The sequence below is a fragment of the Nanorana parkeri genome, unplaced genomic scaffold (assembly GCF_000935625.1).
Source record: "Nanorana parkeri isolate BGI_ZX_2015 unplaced genomic scaffold, ASM93562v1 scaffold2495, whole genome shotgun sequence".
NCBI classification, from domain to species: domain Eukaryota; kingdom Metazoa; phylum Chordata; class Amphibia; order Anura; family Dicroglossidae; genus Nanorana; species Nanorana parkeri.
In genome coordinates, this window is record NW_017308763.1 from 89,349 (window position 1) to 98,698 (window position 9,350).

Consider the following 9,350-nt stretch of genomic DNA (forward strand, 5'->3'; position numbering starts at 1 on the left):
ACAGTAAGATTAACAACATTTGTATTTGTTCTGTACACATTTGCATATGTTACTTGGATTTGCCTGTATTAATGAATATTATTTTTTTTCTACTAGTCTCAGGATAGAATATCTTCCTCCACAAAAGACAGTAAATCTGGAAAATCTGATGGCAAATCATCCAAAAAATCATTTGAACAAGTAGAAGAGCTTAAAAGTGACTCCAGAACTGAAAAAGAGAGTAAAAAGAAATCATCTTCATTTTTAGAAAAAACACAAGACCTAGAGACCCACGATACTAGAAGGCAACTAGAGAGATTAGACTCAAACTCTGAAGAACATCAGAAGTCCAGAACATCCAGCAAACCTGACAAACATTTAAAAAAAGAAAGCATTGACAGTGATGTAATGAATGTAAAGGGTACACCAAGAAAAGAGCCAAAAGCTCATAAAAGTGAACGAACATATTCGGACGATCGATCGTCCACCAGACTAGAAGAGCGGACGTCTTCCAGGCAAGAGGAGCGTTCATCTTCTAAGTCTGAAGAGCGTTCATCTTCTAAGTCTGAGGACCGTTCATCTTCTAAGTCTGAAGAGCGTTCATCCTCCAGACAGGAGGAGCGGGCCGCCTCTAAGCAGGAAGAGAGGTCCTCCGCCAGGCAGGAAGAACGTTCCTCCTTCAAGCAAGATGAGCGTTCATCTCTCAAGCATAGGCATAAGACAGACAATGGACATAAACAAGGAAGTGATGAATCTGACTCTCAGAAATCTAAGAGGACAACTAAAGTTGACAACCACTTGCACAAACACGCTAAACCCAGTTCAGAAGAGAGGTCTGACCGGAAAGGGAAACAAAAAAGTGATGTAAAGTCGTCATCTTCATCCAGTAAAGAGGAAAGAACATCTGAACATGCTAGCAAAAAAGACGTTCCTCGACGTGATAGTAGTAAAAAAGACAGACATCTGTCTTCTGAAAAGTCTAGATCTGAGCACCGTTATAAACGGTCAACAAGTGACTCCAGGGACCACAGAGAATCTCCAAGTATGTCAAAGGCACATTCATCTCAGAAAAAGTCAAAGAGTTCATCAGATGATAAAAATGAGGCCGACTCTGCCAATTCTGATCAATCCAGACAGGAGGAAAACAAAGACAAAAAAAGACTACATAGCTCCTCAGATGAAAGGCTCCATGCCAAAGCAAAATTTAAAAGTAGCAGTAACAAGTTATCAAAACCAAATGACCAAGAAGAGGCAGAAAATAAAAATGAAAAGGATAAGGTTGCAGTTGACAGTTCTACTGAAAAGTATCGGAAAACAAAGTCTGAAGATAAAGATATTGGAGAAAGAAGGGACAGTAATTCTCAGGCCTCAAGCAGTACAGCAAAAGAAACAAGCCACAAGCCCAAGCATACAAGTGAAAAATCAAAGGAAAGGGCTCGCCTTGACAGCAAGGAACATGGATCTTCTAAGCTCGAGAAGAAAATGTTTGGGGAAAGCTCCAAGAGTTCGAACTTAAAGCATAGTCACAAAGAGGCTAAACGGAAGGAAGATGGAAGGAAAGCAGAGGAAAGATCTGCTAAGAATTCAGATGAAAAAAGAATTCAAGAACGAAGTAGTAGCTCAGATACAAAAGTGGGTAAGAAAACATCTTCGGAGTCCAAAAGTGAAAGTTCTAAGGAAACGAGTGCAAAGAAAGGCTCCAGATCAGAAGGTGAAAGTGATGGCCTCTCGACTGAATCAGGATCTGGTGAGACTAAAGATCCCAGAGATCATAAAAAAACAGGAAGTGTAATGGGTGAAAACGAAAAGCCATCTGTAGCTGTAAAGGTTGCAGATCTATCAAAAATAACACATCCTGACAACAGCAAACCTCAATCTTCATCTGAAATCCCTTCTTCCAAAAAGCCCATGCTATTAAAATCCAAGTCAAAGCATGGAAACAGTGAATTAAATGACAGTAAAACTAGTGATCTCTATAAAAATACTTCTAAAACTTTACTAGGACATGATCTAAGTTCCATTAAAGACTCGGATACTTCAACTTGCGACAGCATAGATGAAAATGAAAAGACTGTCTTCAGTTCAAAAGATGGTACTGATGTTACAGAAGAGTCTGATGCAGGAATGCCTTCTAAGAGAGCCAGAAGTTCATACAGTGGGATAGAGGATCTTGCTGGATCTAGCACAATAAAATGTTCTGCTCGGGAGCAAAGGGAATTGGATTCCACGCCACATAGTATTGACCATTCCAGTGTTTCCCCCATTGAAATATATCCTGATGTAGCAGACTCAAATGATGGGGAGATTTCTACAAGTGACCTAGCAGGAGAATGTTTGAAGGAAATTAATAATGAGCGTGTTAATATTCTGGTCCCATTGGACAGTTTGGAGGTTGATGATCTCGTTACTGGAAATGAGGTTGAAGGGGACATTTCTGTTAATCCGGTTAGAGAAAAAAATGAAAAGATTTCAGATGCACTACAAGGACAAAGTAGCTCTGATAATGTGACTGGCATGGAAAGAAATATTGGTAGCAGTATTATGGAACCCAGTAATGAAGGGATTGATAGTATTGCCCCTAGAGAAGGCAATGCGAGTAGAAAGAAAATTGAGCATGATGCAACTGCTACCTCTTCCAGCTTCCGGATAGAAAACGAGTTAAGGCAAGGTGTTGATGATACTGCGTCATCTTCCAATACACCAGTTGATAACAGTACAGATGAGACTTGCATAGAAACGGAACGGGAAAATCTGGATAACAGCAGGGAATACACATCCTCTGCTTCTGCAGATGGTAATTTTGTTGAAGACGATGGAGACGATAGAGACGTTGCAATGTTATCAGAGAATAGCTTTGAAGATACTGCTACCTCATCAAGCTCTGATAGGAAACATTACAATGAAGATAGCTTTTTGGAGCCCTCACTGTCAGAAAAAAGGAGAGAAAATGCTGCCACTTGCTCTCAGAGTACAACAGATACAACAGAAAAAGTTGGTAATGTTACCTTTAAAGCTGCTACTTCTTCAAGTGCCTATATAGAACATTCAGAAAACACCCATGATAATGCTGCATCTTCTTCTGACAATGCAGAAGGAAGTAATCTTGAAGCAGAAATTTTAAACAATGTCAGTGAAACAGCCACATCTTCTGATGGCAATGCAGAGAGTGCCAGCTCTTGTAGAGCTTCTGAAATGGTTAGCCATGTAGCAACTTCTTCAGAAGGTGATGGAGCATTTGATATTTCTGAAAATATTGCAGCTCAGTCTGCTACCTCATCAAGCTCCTCAGCAGGTATTAATTTTGGCCTTGGGATTTTGGAAAGGCACACAGCCACCTCGTCAAGCAGCATGATTAATAGCAGTAGAGAACTAAACTTTGGCTCTTTGGTTTCCTCTGAAATTGATAACGAAAACATAGCAGCATCATCCAGCACTGTAATGGATAGCAGTATGGGCGATGATTCTAGTGAATGGCTTAAAGATGCGTCAGAAAGAGAGAGTGAAGAAGCATCAAGTTCTTCCAGTAACCTTCCTAGTACTTGCAGAAGTAAACATAACTTTGGTAATGTAGACGATAGTAAGAATACTCGAGCCACCTCAAGCACACAGCAAGATGGCATGAATGATACAGGTATGGACATCATCTCTTCTGGCACCTCAAAAGAATATCCAGGCAATTCATCTGATCTTGCAATGGATAGTAGCACTGAAGCATCAGTTTCCGTCAGCAGTGAGTTTTATTCTGGTGCTACAATGGGATGTTCCAGTAGTAGGGGAGATCAAAGCCCTGAGAATGATACATTTTTGGAACAGACAAAGGAAAAAGACAGTGCAGCATCTTCCAGTAGTGGAGCATCCTTATCTCTAACGCAGACTGTGGGTGATGAAGCGGCATCACCCTCGAGCTCTTTTACTAGTAGCGACACTCCACACAGGCTCATTAGAAGCACATTGAACTCTGAAAACACAGAAGCCACAGCATCATCAAGCTTTGCTATGAATAGCAGTAGTGAGCAGTATTTTAGAACCTCTCCAGGAAACAGCTCTGATACTACAGCAACTTCATCTAGCAGTTCAGTTAACCGTAGTACCTTCATTGATGTAAATCACAACAACATACAGCCCACAGCATCATCAAGTGTGTCAATGGACAGCAGTACCGGCGAAGATCTGAACATAAATGTTGCAGGTTTGTGTAGCAGAACAAATACTGCAACATCCTCTAACAGTATGGACAGGGCATGCCTAGAACAATCAACAAAAGACGGAGGTCCTGCCTCTTCAAGCATAATGGAAACAAATAGAACTAAAGAAAATGTGGAAGGTACTGTTTTTGCAGATAAAGTTAATGAACAAGCAGCTACATCGAGCGATATGATGGACAGCAGCATAGAAGATGATAAAACATGTGATGCTCTTTCCAACAATAACCCTTACGCCACAACATCCACAGGCACAAACATTGATTTGGATAAAGATATGGATGATGGATGTGATGTTAATAGTGAAGCCACAGCAGCCAGTTCAAGCAATACCATGGGGTCACCACTGGACGAGGGTGATGACAATGCAACGTCATCAGATTATACCATGGATAATAGTGTGGAAGGTGTGGCACAGGCTTCAGGACTGTCAAAGAATATTGAAGCTGCTAGTTCTTCAAGTTATGGTGATGGCAGGGTTCAAGAAATTATTACTGAAACATCTGAAAACAGACAGGTAGTTGATGATGCCACAACTTCTTCCGGCATTGAAAGACAAAATGAGCTAGTTATTAGTGGTGTTCATGAGAGTCATAGCAATGAAAGCAGTTGTAGATCTATAGAGATGGCTGCGGAGTCGAGTTTTGTTGCTAACCATAGTAATATTGCTATTTCTGGTACACTACAAGATGCTGTTGCTCCGTTACACGCAGATGAGGAGGATGTTGGACATGTTGAATTGAATGCCAATGATGGAATGAATTCAGTAAATTATGAAAACAATGATGAAAAAGAAGACACAGTCAGTAGTGCCAGCTCTGAGGAACAAAGATTTGTTGGTAATGCGTCTAGACAGGCCACAAGGCAGCTTGGGGATGGAGAAACGGATAGTACTGTCACCAGTGCTGGTACAGATGCAGGAGAGTCATCTGTGAGTAGGGAAAACTCTGAAGCCTCTGTCACCCGTGCAGATAAAGAAGTTGTTAATGTTGACATCAGCGTTGTGGAAGCTAACTTTCCTGTGGAGGAAGCTTCTGTTTCACATGCAAGTGATCAAGATTTAAATGAAGATCAAGTGTCTGAAGCCTCTGCAGACAACAGAACAGGTGAAGAATCTGAAGATGTATCTATTGAAAATGCCCCTAATGAAATGATTGCAGAAGCAGGCACCGAAAATGAAGTTGTGCGGACTAATCAGCCGATGACAGAAGAAGGTGAAGGGGCTGTGACAAGTACAGGTATAACCGAAGAAAATTATGGTGATAAAACCTTACAAGGACAAAATGAAGTAGCATGTTCTGGAGAGACGGAGACCAATGAAAGTGCCGGTATGAACGTACCAGAAAACCTTGGCCCTAGAGCCATTACTGAAGATGATGAAAGTGCCATTACAAGCACTGGTGCTAAAGAGGATGAGGAAGAGGGTGAAGGATTTGTTACAAGTTCTGGGACACCTGGTGAGGAGTCTTCATTTTTGAACACTGTGGAACACAACTCCTCCACTTTGATGCATACTGCTGAGAAACCTAAAGAAAGCACGGCGAACCCTGATGAAGAAACAGCTGAGGAAGTGGAAGATTTAAACTCAGAAATTCTTGAGTGTGTTACAAGCTTCACTACGGCACCGGAACATTTAGAGAATAACCCTGAAGATGGTTCATCTGGTACAACCCAAAGTTCTGATTTGGAGAGCGAAAACCAACCTGGAACACAAGAATTGAGTTCAGATATTTCTGTGGGGCCACAGAGCTGTCAAGTACAAGCAAATGAAGCCTTGCTTAACTCTGATATAAATAGTGGAACTTCACATTCTGAAGTGGCAAATCAAATACGTGTAGAAAGCTTGACAGAGTCCGTAGGTGATTTCTTGCCGGAGAACAGCACTCCCTCAGAAGACAATTTAGAGCACATCCAAGCACAAACTCCCTCAAAAGATCATACTGACGACCCTCTTACTGTGAAAGACACAGCTACTATTATGGAAAAAGATAATGTTAGCGAAAACATTCATTCAGAATCAAAATCAGAAAGAACTGATACATCAAGTGGTGATCATGATGATTTTGCAAGTACATCCAGAAACTCTGATGTGATATTTAAACAAGCAGAAGAAATGCAAAATGCTACCTCAACTGATGCCTCTAAAGACAGCACCCCTAAATCTGAAAAGGGTAAGGTCGCCCTTTCTGCACTTTTTAAATCTTTACTGTACAATTTACACTATGCGTAGACCTAAAGTTAAGTTTTATTTTTTCTTCCCTTATTATGGTTAATTTTTTTTTTTTTTCAGATTGTGCCCCTGAGGATGAACAGTCTCAGCCAGAAATCGAGGCCCATGTAAGTTTTTTTTTTTTTTGGTCCAGGTTCTGTTATTATACATTAGATTTATTAATATGAAGCTTTATCTGTTTAGAAAATAACAAGGTCCTAAATTTATTCTGAAAACTGTAACATGTCTGGGCATTCGGGTATGAGCTTGACATTAGCTATACAACAAAGTGTATAGATGTGGTAGGAGGGGGCTCCGGATGAGGAGGGATTCTGATGTAAAGGGGGAACCCCATTTTTTGGCTTTGCATGAAGTTACCCCCCTTAAAAGCAGTACCCTACCCTATCTCGGATAAAGTTTTTTTTTTTTTTAGACTGAGCTGCCTGGAGATTTTGCGTATTTTAAAGGGTGAATGACTGAAAAAAAAAAAAGTTTGAGACACACTGCCTAAACACACAAAACCAATTGGAAACATTTTTCTTGAGATGGCTTTAACACTTTTTAGCTGTATTTTAAATATAATGGGGGAATTTATCAAAACTGGATAAGACAAAATCTTGAGCAGATTTGCACGGCAACCAATCAGCTTCTCCCATTCATTTTCAAATCTTAACTGAACAAACTGAAGAGAGAATCTGGAGCAGTTGCCAAGGGCAACCAATCAGCTTCTCCCATTCATTTTCAAATCTTAACTGAACAAACTGAAGAGAGAATCTGGAGCAGTTGCCAAGGGCAACCAATCAGCTTCTGTGTGCTCCAGTTTTGATAAATTCCCCTCACTGTTTTTGTATTTTGATACAGTAAAGTGATCTACAGTATGATTATTTCACGGGGGGGTTACCTTATCAAATAATGTAAATAAGATTTTTGATCCCTTATTGTGGGTTGGTGCACATTATATGTTATTAAATTAAAGCCCCTGGTTGGGTTTGATATTTCTGTCAAACTCCTTACATTGCACTATAGTTTTTTTAATTGTAGTTATTTTATATGAATGCTCAGGTGCGGGATCAGGAAAATGTAGAAAACACTGAGGTGGAAAGGCCAAACAAGAGGGAAAGTCTTGATGAACATGAAGGTTAGTACAAAAGCCGGAAGTAAGGCTGTCGCTCTCCCGTACTCCCAAAATGATACTCTACTCTTTTCTCAGCCTGCATAAAGCTTGTCGCTTCTACTAAATCTTGCATCCTGGAGGATTTGTGAAGTTATTTTACTTCTGTCTATAGGAGAATAATATCTTCTGAATAATTCAGTGACATTGCCCATATACTAAATGCGCAACAAAAAAAATATCCTATACCTTCACTTTCTCTTCACTCCACTCCTCTCTGCGCCATTTGCTATGCTGTGATTACACTGTAATTGGTCAGGCAGCCTGTAGTTTGGTTGTCTCCTCTCATACCCTCAATTTTATGACTACTTCTATACACTCGCCTCAGTTCACACTTGTAATTTGCTGGCTTCAAGCTGCCTGTCAGTGCTTCTCTTCTACCCCTTTATGTGTGAGCAGTCATTGGTACACATTCAGCTGCAAGGCAGGTTGTAAACAATGCTTGCCATGCCCTATAGTTCTAGAGGTCATGCAAGCTAAAGAGGCATGTGTAACTTTAATTCTAATAGCAGAAGCCAGTCAGCGGCCCTACTATGTTCACTGATTTTCCCCTTTGGAACAGACCATGGGACCAGTGTCCAGGCATTGGCTATGTAACCAGAATTTTAGTGTTGTTGAAGAAATTTAAATGGGAGAGAAGTGTATTCTTCAACTTTATTCTCTGCACTGCATACTGCTTCCTGTGAACCAAATAAAAAGAAAGCAAGGATGAAAGGGGTTGGTGCCCTAATCTAGAAAAGTGAGTGTTTTAGCTATACCCAAAAAAATAAATATGGATGAATATGACAAAGGCCGGACCAAAATTGCATAGGTTGTAATTTTATCACTATACATGGTGGTTATAATAAGGGATGCACCGATACCGGTTTCTCGGTATAGAGTATGAGTACCAATTTGATATTTCTCTCCCGTTCATTGAAGGACACAGGGAACAGATCGGAGATCATGTACTGTAGGGTAATATCGCCACCTGCAGGAGAAGGACGCTAGGCACAAAAAAACTAAAGACCAATTACAGCCTAGGGGCGGCCCCTGCCGGTGGCCAAACCCCCCACCTACTGAGAAGTCTCCAGTTTTTTGCCTAGCGTCAGGAGTAAGGAGCTAAGAATTTTCCTCGGTATTCTTACCTGCTTCTTCCTGATTTTTTTCAGAGGATTCTTCTAGCAAGTGTTGTCCGGGCGACAGGCTGGATGTCTCGGATCCTTGGAGTCTCCCCTGGATAACCAGCGAGCGTATGCAGGCCCGCTACGGTGGGTCGGCTACGACGGCCCCGCTCCGGCGGGGTGGCCTGTGGGTTCGTCCCAGGGGGGTGCATATGACTGGGGGTCTCGGCCGTCCAGTCACAGCACTTCCCTCAGGCTGCTGGCTGGATGCTTTAGCTCCACATGCTCCCCCCCTCCTCCACCCACTAGGGACGAGGGCGGTGCCTGCTGGGGTCTCTTTCCTGTGCTGGGGCTCTGGTTTGGCATATATATTTGCCGGGGACATGGATTGTGGGGACAAGCTGACTGCAGTGCCCTGTGAGGGCTGCGGCCTCTCCTCAGGGACCTCTCCCACATCCCCCCTTTGCGCAGCCTGTACTTCTGCGCCCCTCTCCCAGTCTCCCTTGGTGTCTGCGGATTGTGGGACAAGTCCCCTTTGTCGCTGGACCGGGTGGTTCGGTTGTCTCGGGATGCGAGGGCCTCCCTGGTCTGGTGGCTTCGGTCTCCGTCCCTGGTGTTGGGCAAGTCCTTCCTTCCCATTCACTGGACGGTGGTCACCACGGATGCCAGCCTGTTGGGCTGGGGGG

At 42.2% G+C, this 9,350-nt stretch overlaps 1 protein-coding gene across 1 annotated transcript in view; it reads left to right on the top strand.

Annotated features, from left to right (window-relative positions):
• The window catches only part of BOD1L1 (biorientation of chromosomes in cell division 1 like 1), a 45,897-nt gene that overhangs the window by 17,186 nt on the left and 19,361 nt on the right, over positions 1 to 9,350 (top strand). Inside the window, exons 10-15 of the mRNA XM_018573701.1 lie at positions 97 to 467; positions 684 to 6,352; positions 6,472 to 6,518; positions 7,453 to 7,528; positions 8,974 to 9,081; positions 9,162 to 9,284. Coding sequence (XP_018429203.1) covers positions 97 to 467; positions 684 to 6,352; positions 6,472 to 6,518; positions 7,453 to 7,528; positions 8,974 to 9,081; positions 9,162 to 9,284 — 6,394 coding nt within the window. The remainder of the gene's footprint in view (positions 1 to 96; positions 468 to 683; positions 6,353 to 6,471; positions 6,519 to 7,452; positions 7,529 to 8,973; positions 9,082 to 9,161; positions 9,285 to 9,350) is intronic.